Below are 23,325 nucleotides of genomic sequence, written 5' to 3'. Positions count from 1 at the left end.
TAGTTATATCATAAAATTTTTTGTGAAAATTCAAAATGAAATTATCTTATAACTCGCTTCTAAAGTTTTACATATAAGTAGTAAGTAATATAGCTAAAATACTTTCCTGTACTTCTACACCTGATTTTTGGCAAAAAGACTAGTTGTCCTGTAGGTATCAGCAATTTTTAGTATTATATTGCTTCTAGATGGAGTAGATAGTTTATAAGAAAATAAGACTCAAAGATAAAAAATTTTAAGTTAACTAGTAGCTATCTTATTTAAAAAATAAGAAAAGTTAAAAAAAAAAAAAAATTTTAAAGGCCATTTTTTGTAGAATTACAAAGAAATGCGTCATTAAAAATAAGTAAACCTAAACAAAGCTAAAACATTTCATCAGTTTACTTTTTTTCTTCATTAAGTTAAAATTATCAGTTTCAAATTTTCAAATAATGAATTTTTTTTTCTAACTTAAAAACAAAAACATCTGAATTTTTATTAACTGTCTATCTAAACCCAAATAAGTTGTAACAATTAAATCATGTTTTTTTATAAATATTTTATTTACATAAGTTCATCTAGTTATATGGTTTTTATGCAAAACTACCCTTTTTTACAGGACCCAAACATATCTTTAAAGTTATAAAAATTTAAAAAAAAAAATTTGTTTCATTGCATATGAAAATACCCACAGGGCCGTCCTAGAGAGATCTTAAAGAAGGAGGGGGCTTTCATATCTGTTTTTTGCTGACTAAAAGTTTAAATTAAAATCCAAGCTTTTAAATGCATCTTATATTGATTGCATAAACTTTCTACTAATGAAATTGCCTAATTATGCTGAGGTTATTTGAAAAGGAAATTTAAATAGAATTTACTATAATTTTTAAAGATATTTTGTAGTCTATGAATACAACTTTATCAGCAAACGAGTGGAACTAAAGATTAGATTTTCTAAGGCCTAAGCTACATGGTGGCTAATTTAAAGTCAGAGAGTGTTCAAATTGGCAAAAAAATATTTATATGCTTAAAGATTTGTTAATAAAAGAAACTGGAAATGATGATAAAAAGATGATGATAGCTAAGAGAAATAAACTCTGACTACAAGTTCCCCTGCCTTAAGGCTCTTCGTTAAGCAAAGTCTAGAGATGGTTTTTCAAATAAAATACTCAGCTTTGCAGATGTTAACAGCACCCAGGTATGTATCAATACTAAGATCTAAAGAAAAAAAACGCCAATTCGGCTTTTTTTTCTTTAGATCTTAGTATTGATACGTACTATCCTTTGATTTGTAAAAACTCCAATAGTCACATGCTTGACTTGTGGGTATACTTATGCATCAGTTCATCTGTTTATCAAGAAATCTGGTTTGAATTATCTGGCCATTCTTTTATTTAATTTCACTTAACACCTCTTCACTCCATCACTTTTTCGCTTTATTATTTATTGTTCTCCTTCTTCTTAAGATAAATGCGCCTCCTGGGCATATACGGCAATAATATACTATACTATACAGTAAGTATAGAAGCTTTTATTCCTTCTTGTTGGTTCCAAGTCAAGCCTCATTCTACTTCATGATTTTTACTTTCTCATGCAGTTGCTATATCTAATCGTAATCTTTTTTTTCATCTTTTTCAAAAAAACGAATCTCTTGAGAACAAACAGTTATTTATTTTTGCAAGAAATCAATGAAACAAGGTGCTGTCTGATGCTAAGCTCCATTATTCCCAGTTCACTAAATCTCATATCAAAACTGGTTAAACAAGTTAGTTTAGTCATTTAATAAAGTATAATTTTTTTTATGTTGCTTTCATGCTTAAAGGTTTTTGACATTGTTTAATTTTCTTTAATAAAGTTTAAAAATTGAAAGATTAAAAAAAGAAACTAATATATTTTTAATGTAGTTTTCTTTATGCATTTTTTAAATATATTTGTCATAATATATATTTTAAAGACATAAAAATGTATTTGGATTAAATATTATAAACTTATTTCAGTTGAACCGAAGATCGATTTTTTTTTCCGGAATGGACTAGAATTATTAGCTCCTAACTATTTAATTAGTGTAACTGCAGGTGATACTGTAAAAATTTTATGTCAAGCATCAAAAGCTCTTCCACCAGCTACATATACTTTTGAGCAAATTGTTAATGGATCCTATATAAGTATTGATCCATCAAAAATGCAGGTATTTATTAGTTTTTTTAACATGTATTTATACATACATATATATATATATATATATATATATATATATATATATATATATATATATATATATATATATATATATATATATATATATATATATATATATATACATATATATATATATATATATATACATATATATATATATATATATATATATATATATATATATATATATATATATATATAAATATATATACGCACACACATATATATATATACATATATATATATATATATATATATATATATATATATATATATATATATATATATATATATATATATACATATATATATATGTATATACATATATATATATATATATATATATATATATATATATATATATATATATATATATATATATATATATATATATATATATATATATATATATATATATATATATATATATAATAGCCTGGGCCATTTTTGCAGTCACATCAAAATTTTAATGTAAACTGTTTCCTAAAAGTTTTTTTGTAAGGTAACATGAGGATATGCTTTTTTTTTTTTTTAAGTTGTCAACTTAAGCGCTAGTTAATGGTTTTAGAGTTTAAAATTCCTTTATTTTAGGATTTTTTGTACGTTTAGTGAGAATAGTAAACTAAATCCAAATTCATCCATTCAAATGCAAGATGAACTGTTAGGTCCTCATAAATCATCAATTAATTCTAACAAAGGATCGACGCATATATAAACCTCTTTTTTAGTATTTAATTGTCCCATAATCTATCAACTTAATGGTTGGTAGGTTTCGTGATTTCTAATATTTTAACTTGTTCAGATTTAATACTTAATTAACATAGTAGTTTTTGGCTTATTTTGATTAACAACATAGTTTTTGGCTCCATTATTGCTTTTAGTTTAAAGAAAAGAATAATAAATCCACAATAATCCCCCAAATGCCTTCATTAGCTGATAAATGTCTCTTCGTGGGTACTTTAGTGTAAATCATCCTTATCAATTTGTCACATGTCTTATTAATAGTTAAATTGAATCATTGTAAAAATAAACTAAATGTAATTATAATATTTGTATGATACTCAGATTGTTGTAAATCTTGTCTTTGCATCAGATACAACATACAGTGAATCTAGTTTTTATGACGATAATTTTGAAATACCCCAGGAAAAGACTTCAGAACAAATTTTAATTATGCCAAAGTATATTTTGTCTGAAACTGCCGGAGCTGCTATTGGCATGGGCATCAGTCCTTATCTAGCAAATGCTTTATTTACTTTTGTTGTAGAGCAGTCTGGTGGAGATATAGACAAAGTAACATTATCTAAGACTTCTGAACAAAGAATCTCAGACAAGATTATACACCAGGGTGCTGCTGCACTCAGAACTAACCTAAAAAAGAAAGTTAAGGAAGCTGATAAGCCAATTATTGTGCATTTTGATGGAAAAATTATCAAAGGTTACACAGGCTCAACAGATGAAACTAATGATAGACTCTGTGTTTTGAGGTAAAAATAATACTCTAATTTTATTTAGAGTTAGTTTTATTGGCAAATGTGTCACTATGCCCAGATTAAACTTGCTGCTGAGTCAGTACTGAAGTCACGAAGAAACCACACTTGGTATTTAGACCCTTCCTTGGTAGTAATGGTCTTGGTTTCCAAAGACAGTTATAAGTTTGTGCAAATGAAGGAGATGGCCAAGGTTCTATTTTTCACAGAAAGAAAGTCATTCGAAAGAGATAGAGTAATGTTTGAGATGCCTCCACTGCATGCTTACCTGAAGGAGTTGAAGAAACCTCTCTCATTAACCAATTTCATCAAAAAGGAGAGTTATACTCTGTTCAACATTCTAGGCCTTACCATGGAGCTGTGTATTTGGATGGAACCACTGCATCAGTTTTAGTATAAGTTTCCCGGATGCATCTAATTCCAGGAGTTTGTGAACTTCATTGATGTTGTTTATAATTGTTTTGAGCTGTCAAGCTCATCCAGGCAAATGTATAGAAGGCCAAGAGTGAAGACAAACTGCAGAATCTGCTCCAGGTCAAAAATGCTTAAAAGAAACCAGCTTGCAGAACTAATGCATCATACAAAGAATCCGCTAACTCTGTGCCTCCAACTCTAAAATCCTCTACTAATGAAGAAATTGAAGTTTCTGTTCTATAGAACTGTTCTGCTCTGTGTATATTATTGGTTTTTATAAAAAGAAATTAAGGAAATAAAGATCTTAATTCATTATATAATTTATTTTATTTACTTGCTCTGAAGAAAAGTGAAAATAAAAAAATTCCATCCACACAAAAAGTTCCTTGCTATAACTTTGCTGACACATTAGTATTACTTGGGGATATTTCTTATAATCTTAGTGTTAATATGTCATAACATTTTAATTTACCAATGAATAATATTGGATGATATTTACTATTCCTGCCAATAAGCCAAAAATGGTTTACCCACTACATAACAGGCAAATTTCTAGGCAAAATTTTTCTATAAGTGACTGGCGGGAATAGTAAATATTACCCAAAAAAATTAAAAATTTTATGTATAAAAGTGACCCTAGAAACACTGATTTGCCACTGTGTGTCACAAAATTTTACTATGAAAAAAAATAGCCAAGGCTAATATATATATATATATATATATATATATATATATATATATATATATATATATATATATATATATATATATATATATATATATATATATATATATATATTCCCATATTATCATACCTCTTACAACTACCTTAAAGCTGACTGAGATTCTTTCCGTAATTTTCTTCGCAATGGCCCTTGGGTAGAAATCTTTCATCTTCCTGTCGACAAATGTGCTACTTACATAACTTCATGGATTCAGACTGGCATGGAATCTTTTGTTCCCTCTCGACGATTCCAGGTCAAGCCTCACTCTCCTCCATGGTTTTCCTCACACTGTGCTGCTGCGATTGCCAATTGAAACTGTTACTTCCATATCTATCAGCAAAACAATTTTTTTTCTCCGGAGAAAACTGTCTTGCAGAAGTGTTCTCTGGAGCTGTCGTCTATACTCTCAAAACTATTCAATAATTGCTTATCAGAGTCTTGTTTTCCAGCCTGCTGGAAAGCGGCATCTGTTATCCCTATCTTCAAAAATTCTGGAGAGCAATCTGATTCGTCTAACTACCGTCCCATGTCCCATTAGTCTTCCTATCATAAGCAAGGTTTTTGAATCTTTAATTAACAAACACTTAATTTCTTATCTTGAATCTAATAACTCACTTTCTGACCATCAATATGGATTTCGATCTTCTTGTTCTACAGCTGATTTGCTAACAGTAATAACCAATAGGTTTTACTGTGCATTAGATAAAGGTAGAGAGGTTAAGGCCATCGCTCTTGACACTTCAAAAGCTTTTGATAAAGTTCGGCAGGCTAGTCTTCTCCATAAGCTTTCTTCTTATGGTGTATCTGGCAACATCTTTAAGATTATTGAATCCTTCCTTTCCAATCGTAGTATAAAAGTTGTCTTCGATGGACAGCACTCTTCTTCTTATTCTGTAACTTCAGGGGTTCCTCAAGGTTCTATTCTTGGCCCTATACTCCTTTTAATTTACATTAACAATCTTCCAGATATTCTCACATCTAAGGTGGCTTTGTTTGGTGATGATACTACCATTTATTCTTGTCGTGATAAGAAACCAACACTCTCTGATTGCTTGGAGGGGGCATTTGAGCTTGAAAAGGATCTCACTTCTGCTACAGCATGGGGCTCACAGCGGCTGGTGAACTTCAATACAGATAAAACTCAATTTTTTTCAGCCTATCATTATCGCAATAAGTTAGATCTTTCTATATTTTTGAACGGTGATGTACTCGATGAGTCATCTACTCTTCATCTTCTAGGATTAACTCTTACTTCCGATCTTTCTTGGAAACCATGTATCAAATCTGTTGCAAAATTAGCATCTGCTATGGTTGCATCTCTTTATCAAGCTCAATATTTTCTTACTTTGGATTCTATTCCCTATCTCTATAAATCTCAAATCCAGCCTTGTATGGAATACTGTTGCCATATCTGGGGCCGATCTTCTAATGATGCCCTTTCTCTTTTAGACAAGGTGCAAAAACACATTGTAAACATAGTTGGACCTGCTCATGCAGCCAACCTCCAACCATTATCACATCGTCATAATGTTGCTTCTCTTTCTCTTTTCTACAAATACTATAATGGGCACTGCTCTAAAGAGCTAGCATCTCTTGTGCCATCTACAAAAATTCATTCTCGTGTTACTTGTCATTCAATTAAGTCTCATCCTTTTTCTGTGACTGTTCCTAAGTGCTCCAAAAACGCTTATTCGTCTAGTTTTTTTTCCTTGAACATCAGCTCTTTGGAATTCGCTTCCTTCATCTTGCTTTCCTGATTCATATAATTTGCAATCCTTTAAGTTGTCCGTCAATCGTTATCTTGCTCTAAAATCTTCATTTTCTCCTCCAGTAACTTCCAATTATAATTAGTGGTTGCTTGCAGCCTTGTTGGAAGTGAAGATGTTTAAAATATATATATATATATATATATATATATATATATATATATATATATATATATATATAATATATTTGTATGTATGTATGTATGTATGTATGTATGTATGTATGTATGTATGTATGTATGTATGTATGTATGTATGTATGTATGTATGTATGTATGTATATATGTATGTATATACATACATATATACATATTTACATACATATATATATATATTTATATATATATATATTTATATATATATATATATATATATATCTATATATATATATATATATATATGTATATACATTTTATTTTTATTTATTAATTTTTTCATTTAAAATATGTCAAGTAATAAATTATAAAATATTTAAAAATACTAAATAAAAAAAGTATATAGAATGATTCTGAGACAGGAGAACCTTATCAAGAAAAGGTTTTATCATCAGTAACCTTGGTTTAAAAATGTATTTCAAAAATCAAGTAATGAAACATGATTGACAATAAGTTCAATAATGTAATATTTGATTTTTTGAGCCATATTGATTTCTCTAAATTTAAAACTCAGGTTTCTAAATTGGTTCCATAGCATTGGACCAAGAAAAAGGAAAACCTTATAACTTTTGATTTATGAAAAGTTTTTTCAATCTTCCTGCAGATTGAATATTGTATGGTTTGATGTTTTACGAAAAATATTTTCAAAAGCATTAGAAGTTTTTTCTATTTGATGTTGAAACATAAATTGCATGGTTTTGAAAACATTTATTATTAAAAGATGCTCGGCTGATTACTTTAAATGCATAAGTGCATGCTTCCTAGAGTAATTTGATTGAAAAGTATTGTTTTCCTGCAAAAATGAAAATAGCCTATTACACATAATACACTCAAGGATTTTTTATACTAATGCTGAGATATAGATCTATAATTTGTTATCATCTCCTATTTTAAAAATGATTTTAATGACTTCTGCTTTTAGTTTATCAGAAAAAAAAACTTTTAAGGGATTTGTTAAAAATGTTTAATCAACTTTCTTTTATAAATCCAAAGCATTCTTTGATTATGCTATCTGAAATAGAATGTGATAATTGTTTATTAGTTTTTAACAATGCAATTTTTAGACCACAAAGTTTCATTGGTAACACATTGACTTTTTTTGATTTTTCTATTTCGATAGTTTTTAGCTTTTTTAGCTGCTTGTTTACTTTAACACATTCCACAACCTCAGTTTTTAATTATTTTATTTTATCTATTTAATGTCTTTATTTTATCAGTGAAAATTTTACTTACACCATCTTGCATCTTTTTTATCTATTTTTCTTATTGTCCTGTTAAGTTTGTCATTTTTTTGCTAATTTCCATGTTAGATATTTTAATTAATTTCTAATGTAATTATGAAATATGTATTGTTAATTTTTTTCTGTTATAGAAATATGTATTGTAAATTTTGTTTATAGATAAAGTTCAAAACCTGATTGAAATTTCAAAATTCGAATAAACTCCAGATGTTGTACAGAATTATTTTTTTTTTATATATTTAAATTAATAAAATAATGAGATCCATAAAGTAAACTGTAAAGCAGATTAAACCAAAAATATTTACAATTAGTATTTCCATGAAACTAAGCAATTTATAACTCATATTATAATTATATGAATATTTTAATATAAAAAGAAGTTTCAAAGCAAAAGTACCATTCTATTATTCGTTCTAAATGCCTTTTTCTTTTTAGTTGGGTAACATATTTCTGTTGTTTTCAGAACATGAATTGCACAATATTCTGGAACTTTACGTTTCTTTTATGTCTTTTTTAGCATCTCCCACAAAGTTGCTAAAAAGCTTTATCATTAAAAGAGTGATAAAGCTTTTATTTTGTTTCATTTCTAAATCAGGTTCTCTGAGAAAACTGTTTATGTTCAATATAGTGAATATAGTCAATTCATTCGTAGCCATAACAAGAAGCATTCATAGCCATAACAAGAAGCATTCGAAATATAGGTTTACTAAACCAAGAAATTTTTCTTTTTGAGTTTTTATTTGTTGTTACAATTTTTTAGTGATGGTATTTTATTGACAATCTTTTGTCTCTACTTGTCTTTAAGGTTGTTATTAAAGAAAAAAAAGTTGTGCTAACTCCTTAATGAGGTTCTACATGTGATTGCTGAAGTACTACATGTGATTGCTGAGGTACTGAGGTACTACATGTGATTGCTGAGGTACTACATGTGATTGCTGAGGTACTACATGTGATTGCTGAAAGTTTTCTGAGCAGCATTAGCAACAGTTAAATCAATAGCTTTATGCTCTGTTAATGAATTCAAATAATTTAGTCTGCTTATTTTCTTTTTAAGTCAAGATAAAAAAATGTGTAGCCATTAATGACTTGATGACTATTTTTTACTGTAGTTATTAGTTACAGATGAAAAAAAAACCAATAAGTTTATATCTTTTGACTAATGCTAACTGTAAAAATTATAAAAGTCTAACTTTATAACCTTTCTGTAAATGTTAAAATCAATTACTGTCAATCATGTTTTATAAATATGAAAATTTTAATATTATTGATTCTTTAATTTTAATGCATGTTTAGAAACTGCCAGATGGAACCATCAATTTCCTAAATCTGTATACAAATGACACAGGAACATATGCTTGCAATGCAAGTAACAATGTAGGAGCTGATTCTAAAAACTTTCAACTGGTTGTAAAAGGTAAATAATTTTAATTATTGCTTTTTTTTAACTGTTACTTATTTTACCATTCCACTTATATTATTTTTATATTCTACTGTATTATTTTACCATTCTACTTATTATTAAGTTTAAAATGAGGTCAAAATAAAATAAAAAAGCAGAATAAAATTTTTTTGCCTTTTTTTTCTTCCAACTCCCATCTTCATAGCTAAATAATAATATTAGGTTAGTTTACTAGAATTTTTAATTTTTCCTTTGTTTATTTATCAGGGTTTTCATCTCTGGTTAATTATTAAAAATTAGCCAGAGATGAAAACAATGATAAATAAACAAGGAAAAATTAAAAAAAATTCTAATAAACTAACCTAATACTATTATTTAACTATGAAGATGGGAGTTGGAAGAAAAAAAAAGGCAAAAAAATTTTTTTTTTTGCTTTTTTTTTTTATTTTGACCTCACTTTAGATAATTATAATCATCAAAATAAGGTATTTAATTAATTAGGGTAATTATAGTAGAAGGCTTTGTGAGTATTAAGTCTTTTATTATTATTTTTGTCTTATTTTTATATTTAGCATTTATATTTAGTTTAACACTCGTGTGGTTCGGATTATAATTTTTTTTTCTTTTTTTTTTCTTATGTTAAGAAAATATTTTTTTACAACTTTATATGCAATTTTATATGCAATTTTTTTTCACAAGTTTGTTTTATTAGTTATTAAAACATACTAATGATAAACAAAAACTTTATGAATTATAAATGTTTGTCTTGTAATTCATAGAAGAGTATAAGTATTCTGAATGCTTTGACATCTTACAATAACTTGTGATATAATAGCTATAATGAACGTAATTTTTCAGGGAATCTATTATTTCTTATTTTTGATATAATTATTAGTTGCTTTTAATTGTGATCTACAGTTAGTTATCTTCCTTCAGTTTTTTGTGCTGATGAACATCTTTTTGTAGCTGATAATTGCTTACCACCTTATTTCCTTATCGTTTATTAGTCAGTCATTTTTTAATTGAGAAAGGTTTTGTTAATAAGTTTACTATAGTTTAGTAAACCAGCTTATTAGATCACTTACCTTTAGAATTTGATGTTTTTATTTGGTTTCTTCTTTCTTTAATGTTTATCCATTTTTTACAAAAACAAAAAATTTTGTCACCAAAGTGAAGTTTAATAAACTGTCAACCAACATGATAAAGAAATATACTCTATTGTCTTTGACTCTATGTCTTCAATCAACTTGATAAATTTAGCATGTTAGGCAGATTAATTGCTTTTTAACTCAGGCGTCATTTTATTATTTTTAACATAATAAATCTGAGAAAATCTATGCCAGTTCGAACAGATGATATAAAAATATGCTAAGAAGGGTGCTAAAAATGCTAAGAAGGATAGAAATACTAAAAAACTAAGGGTGCTAAGGAGCTAAGGATAATAAATCAAAAATTATGATTAAAAAAAAAATGAAACTTTTGTTTAAAAGTTATTGTTTTATTTTATACAACATATCCTATACCTCATAGTATAAATAATTAAAGCTATTGACGTTATAATCTAGATCAAAATAAACAGATCAAAGATCTTATTTATATTCATGACATTGTATTCATTTTTATTATCATTATTACTATTTACTATTTTTATTACTATTAATAAATTTGATTGATATTTTTAACTTTTAAAGCAATTAAGAAAAAAAAATTTTTTTAGAAAGATGTTTATGTCCACCAATCATTCGTACCAGCTGGTATTCCTATTCACCATACACTAGTTCAATCCAAGCACCTAATGGAACAATTTTACCTTTGGGTATATTTCCTGCTGTTTTAAAAATGATGGTGGATGATGTTTGCGGGAAATGTGAGAAGGTATCAATTTTTTTGGTATTTTGTTATATAAAAATAATCTTATGCTTGCATTGTTATCTTTCACGTCTAAGATATTTATTATTTTTGTCAAAGTATTCAACGTAGTCTGCAAACTGGAACATTAATAAACTTTATGTTTAAATAAGGTTTGAGCTAACATATGTTAATGTGATTTAGTGTTCAACAATATTTTGCAAACAAATTTATTTAAAGAAAAGATCTTGCTTACAATTGGTTAATTAAAGTTGTATTACTGTTATAAGAAAAGAACATCTTTGAGCAGTTCATTTTGCCTCATGACATCTCCTTACACATAAAGTCTTTTTGTTATTACAGTTAACAAATTAGCAGTAGATGTAGTTTGAAAGATCTCTCTAAAAAAATCTCAAAATCTTTGATGTCATCTATTCTTGAAATCTTAGATGTCATCTATTCTCGAAATCTTAGATGTCATCTATTCTCGAAAACATAACAAAAGTGTTATCTATTCTAGATAACACTTTTGCAAAACTGTAACTAAAATAATAATAACAATAATAAAAGTGGTAGTAGTAGCAATAATAACAATACAATAATAACAATAAAATGATATTAATAAAAATAAAATGATTAAAAAAAAAAAAAAAAGCCTGCAAAAAGGAAACTTGTAACAAAAAATTGTAAAGAAACATCAAGTATTAAATAAACTAGAAAATTCAATAATTAAAAAAGTAAATAAAAAAAATATTTTTTTATAAAATTTTTATACAACTTTTGTATTCATTTTTTTTAGGGTCGTTGTTGAAAAAAAAACATCTTTTACAACTTATACACAGATACACATATCTTTGGATTTATTAACTGTATTTGATTAGGAAAGAGTGGAGTAGGTTACTCTTAAAAATATAGATTGAATGGAGAGCTTTTAGGTCATAGGGAAGATTTCAAGATTTTATACTTTGGTTTTTTATGGACTTATATCCATAATAACTGAACAGTATTTTATGACTGCTAGGTTCAGATTATCAATTGATAGAAGATAGTATCGGCTATTTACATTTTTAGGGAAGAAATTGTTGAAGGTTGGTTTTTGTGTTGGTGATTCCAGACAAACTGGCAATTCAAGAATTGAACTTTATTTAGCCATTTAATAATATATTTAGCCATTTAATAACATATTTATCTGAGGTTTCAGGAAAAGTGTAGTCATTAAAATCAAGCAATAAGTTAGTAGGAAAGTTCTTTGCAAAAGATTTTGATCCTTGGTAGTGGTAATAACATCAGATTTTTATGTTATGATAAAAAAAATTTGTTCTCCGGAGAATTGTTCTGGTGAAAAAGATGAAAGAAATGATAAGGATTAAATATGGTACCTGCAAGAGTATATTTGAGTTAGTTTAACCATGAACTGACCATGAAACATGAAACTAGGTAATTAAGTATAGGTAGTGAAGTAAATAAAATTTCTATGACTACTAAAGACATCAATTGTAAGATCATTAAAAAATAAAATTCCCATTCAGCTTTATTCTAGTTATAAGAAATATGATAATATATTATTTAAATTTCATTAGATCTCATTTTATTGTCATAGATGTCATCTACTTCAATTAACATAACAATAAAAATAATCAAACGTTAACTAGTGAATTAAAAATTTTCATTTTTTGAAGACAAATATTATTATATACATTTTATTGTTACTTTTTTTTTTTAAGCTACAATTTGTCTTAATGAGTTTTTTTAATAACTTTTTCTCTCACTCATTTAGGGTCATGGACCTACTCAGATTTTTTGGGATACACCATCCAATTCAAAAAAACAACGTTTCAATATCAACAGAGATGTGAATGGATTAAATAATGGAGAAAATAAATACGATATGATATTCCCTGTGAGTAATGCTAAAGATGTTGAAATATATAGGTAATAATTTTGTTTTTATATTTGTAAATATAACCATTCTAGGTAAGACCAAGGATAATAGTAGTTTGTTATGTTGTGGTATAAATTATTTTAAGTTTTAGTTCAGCTTTTAAATTTTTAGTTCAACTTTTAAATTTTTTTAGAAGTTATTAAAATATTGTACCCATAGTATTTTAAATACTAATATTTAAATAATATTAGATGGAGGAATTAAAAAACCCTTAACTAGAATGAATAATGACCAACAAAAGTTTACAGCTGAAATTTGAATTTTAATCTATTAAAAAATTTCAGTAGATAAACTTTGCTTGCTTTCTTAAAAATATCAAAACCACAAGTAATCAAACTATCGCATAAAATTTTCATAGCTTGCGCATCTGATAATGTATAAAGAAAACAAATTTAGTTTTTATAGTTGAAAAGAAAGTGCACTCTTGGTATGTTAAGTAGTTATTTTGTTGAATAGAAAGTAAACAACATTATTTTGTGGATGCAATCTTTTAGTTATTTTTCTAGATCTTTTCTAAGAGTTTTTCAAAATTAATTATTTATGATTATTTATTCATTATTATTATCTAAGAAGGAAAGAGTTCTCTTAACAAACTCAAACAAGTTTTCAAAGAATCTAATATTTCTAACTTGGACTTTCCTAACTTGATAAAAACATCATTGCTCAATTTCTCAAAATTTCAGGCTGACCAAAGAAGTGCTCAATTGGGAAGAACTACAAAAATAATTCAATTAGTGAAGTCAGGCTAGCCTTTGCTAATATTGTCAAGAAGTTTATTATCCATGCACTAACATCAGCTGATGTGAGAAGATTTTTTTTAACTGTAGGAAATATACTAACCAATGAAAGAAACAGACTATTACCAGATAATTGTTAACTTTGGCTATTAGTAGTACTAGTATCATTTTATGTCTTAAAGCCAACTTTGACAAAAAAAATTTCTGTTACTGTTTCCTATGTTTCTCCCATATCTCCCTATGTTTCCCTCAATATTTTTCTATAAATGTTTATTTCAAAGTTTCTTTTAAATTTAAATTTACTTTTTTACAATTTTATTACCCTAATAAATATATTTATAATATATAATAAATACAAATGTATTTATTATATGCTATAAATATATTTATTAGGGTAATCCAAAATATATTTTTTTTAAAAGTGCACATAAGAACCTCCTATTCTTATCCACTAAAACAAAAATTTGGTAAAAATTTTAGGTGATTTGGAGCATTTTCAGAGATAGCACAAAATCTTTAAACATCAGACAGGTCCTTATCGTTATCAAAAAAATTTAATTTCTAAAGTTTATTTTATTTTTATATCTTTTGTTTATTTTATTTATTAAGTTTGATTATTTTTTATTTTATTTTTTTATTTCTAAGTTTATATATAGTATTTTTGTTTCATTTCTAAATTTAGGTCTCAAAAGAAGTGAAACTTTATAAAAGATATAAAAATAATCATTTTAAATATCGATTATTTATTTAAATTTTATGACTTTTTTTAACAGGAAAGTTAATTTAAGTTTTAAGTAAAAATTTAAGTAAAAGTTTTTTATAAAGTTTCACCTCTTTTGAAAATATTTTAATTACTTTTATTTTACTAATTCTTTTGTTACTCATTTATATTATTATTTATAATTTTTACTTTTTATACTTAATTTATTTTATAATTTTATTATGTTTTCAGATTGTAATGATAAGTAAGGACAAGTATCAGAGAAACAGTTTTTGTAAGGCTTGTTGGGTTTTTAATGGATTCTATAAATAGTAAAAATAAATTTTCACAAAATTAAAATTTATTAGTGGGATTTATACTCTGGGGTGGCTTCATTTTTTTTGCTTCCCTAAACTTCTTTCATAATCCTGGGGTGGCTTTGTCCCACCTCAGTGTTTTTGCTTCCCCAAACCTCTTGCATAATTCTGGGGTAGCTTTATTCCACTCCAGCAATTTTGTTGAATTCATTATTTTTAATTGCTTTTCATTAGCAGTTGTTTAAAAGGTGGTATGATTTTGGTTGCTCTACAATAAAAATTTTCAATTTTAATAATATCCTACTTTAAATCTGGTTGAATTATGACAGCAAGATTGCAGCCTTGTTGGTAGTGAAGATGTTGAAAAAAAAAATAATTTAGTTATCACTAAGTGTAACCATTATTTTTATCAGAATTTTTTTTTTTTTTTTCAATTTTATTTAGTTGCCCCAAGAAGTCTTTACGGTCTTATCACAGAGCACCACGGATGAGCATTTAATTGGAAGTTCATGGCTTCTTCCTAACCAATGTTGCAAGACTTGCCCAGAGGTGGGGTTTGAACCACGGATCCTTTGTTTCTCAGGCAAGTTCTTGGCAAGTCATAGGAGGCAAATGAGTTGGAATTTGTGAGTTTAAAATCTGAATGTCTATCGAAGCCAAACTTTCAACAGCAGATACTTTGTAATTACCATGATGATCTTTAATTTTTGCATAGCTGATTCGGAATCTAAAATAGCAAATCCAGTTTCTTTATCAAAAGGGAGGGCACGATAAATTGTTTTTTTTTTAATAAATGTTGACATTTGTATCTTTATTTATGACGAGCGTCTAATTCAAAAGATATATATCAAGAAAGTTTTATTTTTAAATAATTTTTATTCTAGTTAATAAGTTATTAAATGAAAGATGCTTTTACTGAACTTAATCAATTTTTGTTTTTTCAACACAATTTTTCACGCATTAGCAAAGTGCACACAAATTAATGATAATTAGTATGCAATGATCTAATGATTGTAAAATGTTTCCATTGATACAAAATAGTGAACTTTTCTCAATTTAGTTAAATTTATTTACTAATAAAAAAATGTATTAATTTAAAGAGTTTAAAATAAAAGTTGTTTTGAAATTTCTTTCAAAATCTTTAAAAATAATATCATAAGTAAATAATAAGTTAATATTTTGTTTCGACATTATTAAAAACCTTTAAAAATAATAGTATCGAAGTATTTAATAATAAGTTATTAAAAATAGCATATTATTAGTGTTGTTAAACACACAATAAAAAAACAAAACTATAATAAGTATAATAATTCTATATATTCTATTAGATTATATATATTTCAGCAAAACTTAAAAATTCTTTTCAAAACTTTTAAAAGTGTTTTTAATATGCTAACATAACTAACATTACTTCACATTAAGGAAAATAAGGAAAATTAAAAAAAAAGCACTCTATCAAAGAAAGCAATAATATAATAATGTTTGAGCATGGTTTCTATTAAAGTAATTGCAAATGCATTCATTTTAAGTATAATTTCAAATGCTTTTGTAAACGCATGCAAAAACCTTGCTAAAACATAATTACTTACTTCTATAAGGTGCTTAGTTATTTTAATTAAATGTAATGCTATTGAAGAAAGAATCATGTTTTAACATGATTTTGTTTAAAGTCTTTAAAAATGCGTTTTAAATATTAGTAACTAATTGCTTTTTATTATAAATGGTAGCAGTACTTTTTTCAAAATCCTTAAAAGGAAAATCCTAATCAAGAATAAGTTGGAAACCATGGGATAAGTTCAAAAGTATCATAATCGAAAATAATTTTAAAAAAGCTAATTTTTTTGAGCTGCAACTGTGAAAGCATGATTCAAAATAAAGATTTAAGACTTAATTTAAGCAGAGCAGTAGGCTTTTAACAGTTTTTTTAAATTATTATTTTTGACTGCCTGCTCAACCCAAACCCTTGGTACTTACAAAGTATCAAGAATTATAACAACAGTTAAAGATTCCACAATAAATGTGTTTATATGGTTACATTTTTTTTTAGCAAATCATTTAGTTGCGCATTATAGTGTATATAAATACTTAAATTTTACATTTTGTTAATATTTCCAAAAATACGAATAAGTTTAAAAAAAGATAAAAAAGTTCAGATGCCAGTTAGCTATTACAACAATTTAAAGTAGTTTTTAATAATAAATGTTTTAAATAATAAATGATTCCATTTTAAATTTATTTTTTTCACTACTGATTTGTTTATCACTATAACTTGATTCTAAACTCATCTTCACTTTCCTCACTAAAGCTATCACAATCTTCAAAATTATAAGGTCTGCTGTCACACTCAAAAGTAGATATGCGGCATTTTTTAAGTAGGTTATCGACAACACGCCCTACAAGATTTGCTCTATCACTATATGTAAAATTTTTGTAATTAATTTTTATAGTTAAAATATCATTTAGAGTTATGCGATAGTCATTGATCTTACATCATTATTGTTAGTAAACTAAATGCGCGTTCCACTGCTGAGTTGCAGTGGAACATGCATAAACATAGAATTAAACTTGCTATTTTGCACAAGTGTGGATACTCTTCCCTTCTAGTTTTTAATGTAACCTATATGTGGCAAGCTTCTTTATCTTGAAAGTTAACTTATTAAATATTAATTAGTTATATCTCTTATTAATTAGTTATATCTCTTTGATTGATGCGTTAACAACATACCAAACACAAAAATGGATATTAGTTACATTTATTTAGCTACCCCCCCACCCCACACCCCTGTCCGCTCCACAACCCCACCCCCATAACTTTTATTTTAACTGCTGATGTGATCATTTGATCTGCCAGAACATTATCAAAAACAGTTATCAATGATTTCCATAAGGCTAAAAGTCGTTTGTATGCTGTTCGATGATGACTCACAAACCTAGTATCTGAAATAATAACATTTTACTCCTAAAGTTAATATTTAATGTCATATTTAACAAAAATCAAAATTAACAACATATGTTACATATCAAAATATTTTAAAAATTATGATTTCCTTTCATAGAAGTTAAATTTAAATGCAACAAATTTGAAATAAATGAAATAAAAAAATGCTGCATATTTTTAATGTTTCCATACAATGTTTTATAATACTTGTAATTATGGTAATACTTTATAATACAATGTTTAATAATACTTGTAATTATGGTAATACTTTATAATACAATGTTTTATAATACTTGTAATTATGGTAATACTTTATAATACAATGTTTAATAATACTTGTAATTATGGTAATACTTTATAATACAATGTTTTATAATACTTGTAATTATGGTTTATAATACTTTATAATACAATGTTTTATAATACTTGTAATTATGGTTTATAATACTTTATAATACAATGTTTTATAATACTTGTAATTATGGTAAGACTGTAGTGTTGAACATTTTCAGTCTCTGATGCTGCTTTTACCATATCTTTGATTTTGCCTAAATTTTTTTAACAACTTGAAAACTGTGGAATAAGTTTCCTCAACCATTTTAAATGCTGAATCATGATATGCATATTTTACAGCTAATTCAACACTATAGTTTGAGCAATGAATTTTAAGCAGCCGTTGGCAGTTGACATACACATTATTAACCCTGTCTTTATTCCCATGTTAACAGTGGCATTGTCGCTTGAGCATGCCACAACTTTATGTTGATAATCGTTGTTAGATAAAAACAAAGCTTCTTGCTTTAAAATAATACTATAAATATTTTTTTTGTTCTTCTAAACAAATCCCTATAAGGTTAGTATTAGAGATTAATTTCTATTAGAGATGCGAAGAAATACACTGGTGCGCTTAAAAAAGAACATATAAATAATAAATTTGAACAAGTGTAATTATTTTTTTTAATATTTTTTTATTTCATTACCATTTACCTCTGTCCTGATTAAAACTATTTCTTTCTCATTTTCATTTTCTTTCTCATTTTTTGTCTTTTCAGCCTGAAATCCATTGCTCAATACTGAAAAAAAAAATTGTTTTTTTGTAAATACTAGTATCATTCTCCATTATCAGCAATTATATGTATTATCTCTTGCTGAGCTTTGCTACTATCATCACCTTAAAAAAGTTAACTTATTTCATTAACTCACAGTAAATTTTGTAGCTACACATTTTCATCATTTTTTTTAGCAGTGAATATTTTAAAAAGATGAAAGTTCGTGATTTTGATGAAAGTTCGCATACAATTTCTGTTAATTTTTTATACGAGTCTTTTTTATTTTTATGCATGATATTACCCAAAGTTTTCTGTCCTTTACTAGGGATTAAAACATTTGAAGCTGACATTACTTTTTCTTCTTGAATACAGGCATTTTCAAGCTGCAGAGGAAGTTTATGGCAATTTCCTTCTTCAAAATACCTTTTAACCTAAAAAAAAAAATTAATCATATATATTTATATGTATCTTATGAATAATTTTAAAATTTAGAAATTTTTTAAATATTTGTTAATAAAGATACATACATTGCTTAATTTCACATTTGCTGTTCCATCTATATACCCAACGCTGATATTCTTGCTTGACCGGTAAGCTTGCAAAGTAGTTCTTTTTTATATTGACAACAATTTTTAAACCATATTTTTACAACAAATGTTGTTTCATTTTCTACTATTATTTCTTTGCCACAAACATCATCTTTCTCCTAACTCAAAAATGTTGCTAAAGTAACTCTAGAGGTTTTCTGAAAAACTGCAACTTTGAAAAAAAGTCTGACTCGATATCATAAACTATTTGTGACTGGAACTTTTACAATAATTTTTTTTTTCATATGGCCAACTATTTTCTTTGTAAAGTAAAATGGAAGCGATGTTCCAAAAGTTACGTTTTTGTCCAAAAAATACATAAATTTTAATATCTCCCATGCGCATGCGCGAATCCTAACAATACTATAGTGAATGATGAAATGATCAATTAGTAAGGTTCTATGTAATTTTTGTCACTTTCTGATGAAAGGCTTTGAAGATAAACGGAGTTCGTCAACTTACCCCTGTGGCTAACTAGCCCCGGCCTCCCCTACAAAATAATTTATTACATAATAAAAAATTATTAAGCAATAGTTTAGTGCGTAATAATTTTATATTTTATGATGACTTTGAGCCAGAATAAAATAGGCTTGAACAAAAAAAAAAATATGTATTTTGAAAAATGTTTACATAATAGCTTTAATATGAAGATTATTGACTAAAAAAAAGATTTATGACAGATTATTATTATTCAATTTTTTCATAGTGTTTTATTTTGATTATTTTATTCAGAATTTAAATAAAATGTACGTGAAGTTGGCTAAAATTTGTAACCTCGTCAAAATAAGGGAGTTCAAATTTGATATGGTTCTTAAATTGAGGGGGGTTTAAATTTGATATGGTCACTAAATTGAGGGGGTTCAAATTTGATATGGTCCTTAAATTTGGTCATACTTTTTGAATGCTAAAAGATTATTTTATAAAACTTAAATTTTTTTGATGAATATTTAGTTAAGAATAAGAAAAATATATATTTTATCAAATTGTTGCTTAACGTTTGAGACAAGGCACAAAAAGTTTGGAGCTTTTTTTGTTACCAGGCTCCAATCATTTAAATTTTTTCCAAAAGTATCCTAATTTTACAAAACATAGAAATGCTTGGAGTTAGCTCCATGTCTGGAAGTTAGCTCAAACACCAAAAAATGTTGGATCCACCCCCGCATCTACTCACTTATCCCTGCTTGTGAGAGATTTTTTTGGCTAAAAACAACTTAACAATTATGTCTCAGCCAAAAAGTTCACTGGATTTGGCCCCTTGCACTTTTTTTCATGTTCTTAAAACTAAAGTGACTTATGAAAAGACAGAAGTTTGCTATGATTAAGAAGATAAAGACTCTATTGCTTGAAAAGCTTAAGGCTATATCTAAAAGTGCTTATCAGAATTGCTTTAAGGATTGGAAAAAAGTCTTGGTAACTAGTTAGTACAAGTATATTATAAGAAGGGTTACTTTGAATATGACAACTTAAATATTGAAGAATACATAAATATTTTTTCATGAACATATAAAGTAACCTTTTGAAAGTTGGTATAACAAAATTTATTTTAGATAAAGATATTTAGTGAAAATTTTTTATTCATCAAAAATTTATTTTAGAAGTTAATTTCTAGGGGTTTTTACTGTGTACCAATTCTGAGTTCACCTGGTATTGCATTGATTGTAACAAAAGAAGATCCAAATGCTTCTTCTAATGCAATGTTTGCAGCAATAATGAATGCCTGGCCCATTTTGATTTTGGTTATTGTATTCACTACTTTGGCTGGTATTGTTATCTGGATTCTTGTATGTTATTATTTGTTATGCCTTTTAATAATATTTACATATTTATTTTAGTAATATAATTTTGATTGTCAAAGTTTATGATACAAAGTTACAGTTACTGTAGTCTCATTACCTTTTTTGAAATTTACTAGGAAGAATAAAACACGTATAGAAAAAATGTAATTTAAGTGTTTTTTTTTTTAAATGTTACTAATTTTTTAAACTATTTTCTGCATCTTATATAAATGGTAATTTATACTTGTTACTTAAGTTTGATCCGAATATTTTATTGATTCTTGGTAAACTTGGTGCATAAAAATTTTCTAAATAATTTTTCTCTTTTAATATAAACTCAAATAAAAAGTATATGATGAACTTATAGTGGTTCATGGTCTGGATAATATCTTTTATAACACAAGAAAATCTTAAACTGAGAGTAAAAGTCTGTACAATCTATTTGTAATGTTCAAAATTAAATTTTATATTAATCATTTTTGATCTAAAATCAATTTAGTACTAACTTTAAAAACCATTAGTCAAGACCTTTAAAAAACCTTTAAAATGTTGCATGAGATCGTATTTTGATTAACAATTAAAATTTTGTGTGATACTTTGTTGTTTAACTTTAGGACAACCTTTAATACGTTATGTGATATGTTATTTTTCTTCTTTTTGGAAAATCTTCTATATGTAATGTGGTATTGTGTTATTTAACTTTTGGGCAACCTTTGATATCCAAAAAGCAAATCGACAATGAAATAACATTGAAAAAACGTTGAAATTTCAGGTTGAAAAATGGTTGATTTTTAGTTAAAATGGAAACACAAGTCTAAGTTGAAACCAAATAGTTGATCAACGTTGAAAACAAACCAAAAATTAACATTAGACTAACATTAATTTAGTATTGATTCAAATAACTTATATACGAGTTTATGAACTTTAAAAATATAGCATCTTTTTGTGCAGTGACTCTTTAAACCTTTTGTTGTTGTGAATAAATTATTATAAAGAAACAACAGTACTTCATAGACTTGTATAATAAGCTGTTATAGTACAATATCTTATGTTACTATGACAGCTACTCCACATCTGATTCTCAGTTGTTACAGCTTTCACTTGTTAATTGATTTTATTAACTGTTATTATTTTTGTCATTTTTTTAATGCAGGTAACTAGATTATAATTGAAAGCAAATGAAGCCAAAATAATAATTTAAACATTTTTCAAAAAAAAGTTATAAATAATTAAAATTATTTTTAAAACGACAATTAAAACAACTTTTGATAAAATCGTGTCATTGTTGTTTTCATTATCAATATCAAAATCATCTGTATCTGTATTGCCTTCTGTCATCAGACTCTCATTTTGATTTGATGCACATTTTCCACCATCTGTGGTACAAACTTAAAACAGTCTGCAGTATATCTTTGTGCATCATGTTTTTTTTTAAAAATATCAGGTAACTGATGTTTAAAAAAAAAATACACTAATAAAAACATCTTTAAAGTAAGGTATTTGTACATTTTACAAGTAATAACATACTTCACATAACATAAAATTGTTCATGAGCAAATGTGATCAATGTGAAACATTAGGTGATCAATATCAGTGGGAAAAATAACTACTCATTACTGATCCATGTCAATTTACTTCATTATTATCCAATATAGCAACCCTTATGGAGTAGGATACATTACATAAATACACACAGAACATAAATTATATATGTATATATGTATATATATATATATATATATATATATATATATATATATATATATATATATATATATATATATATATACACACACATATATAAATATATATATATATACATATATATATATATATATATATATATATATATATATATATATATATATATATATATATATATATATATATATATATATATATATATATATATATATATATATGTATATATATATATATATACACACACACATATATATATATACACACACACACACACACATATATATATATATATATATATATATATATATATATATATATATATATATATATATATATATATATATATATAATATTTTAATGACA

General features: G+C 26.1%; 1 protein-coding gene across 2 annotated transcripts in view; it reads left to right on the top strand.

The window, feature by feature from the left end:
• LOC100210300 (uncharacterized) overlaps positions 1 to 23,325 on the top strand; it is a 73,731-nt gene that overhangs the window by 32,124 nt on the left and 18,282 nt on the right. For both annotated transcript variants that reach the window (XM_065799489.1, XM_065799490.1), the window contains 5 exons: positions 1,974 to 2,164; positions 9,260 to 9,380; positions 11,083 to 11,240; positions 12,991 to 13,145; positions 21,093 to 21,264. In XM_065799489.1, coding sequence (XP_065655561.1) covers positions 1,974 to 2,164; positions 9,260 to 9,380; positions 11,083 to 11,240; positions 12,991 to 13,145; positions 21,093 to 21,264 — 797 coding nt within the window. The remainder of the gene's footprint in view (positions 1 to 1,973; positions 2,165 to 9,259; positions 9,381 to 11,082; positions 11,241 to 12,990; positions 13,146 to 21,092; positions 21,265 to 23,325) is intronic.

This window comes from Hydra vulgaris, chromosome 06 (genome assembly GCF_038396675.1).
Source record: "Hydra vulgaris chromosome 06, alternate assembly HydraT2T_AEP".
Taxonomy (NCBI): domain Eukaryota; kingdom Metazoa; phylum Cnidaria; class Hydrozoa; order Anthoathecata; family Hydridae; genus Hydra; species Hydra vulgaris.
Note: the sequence above shows the minus strand (reverse complement) of the source record. Positions and strands in the feature narration are given on the sequence as shown.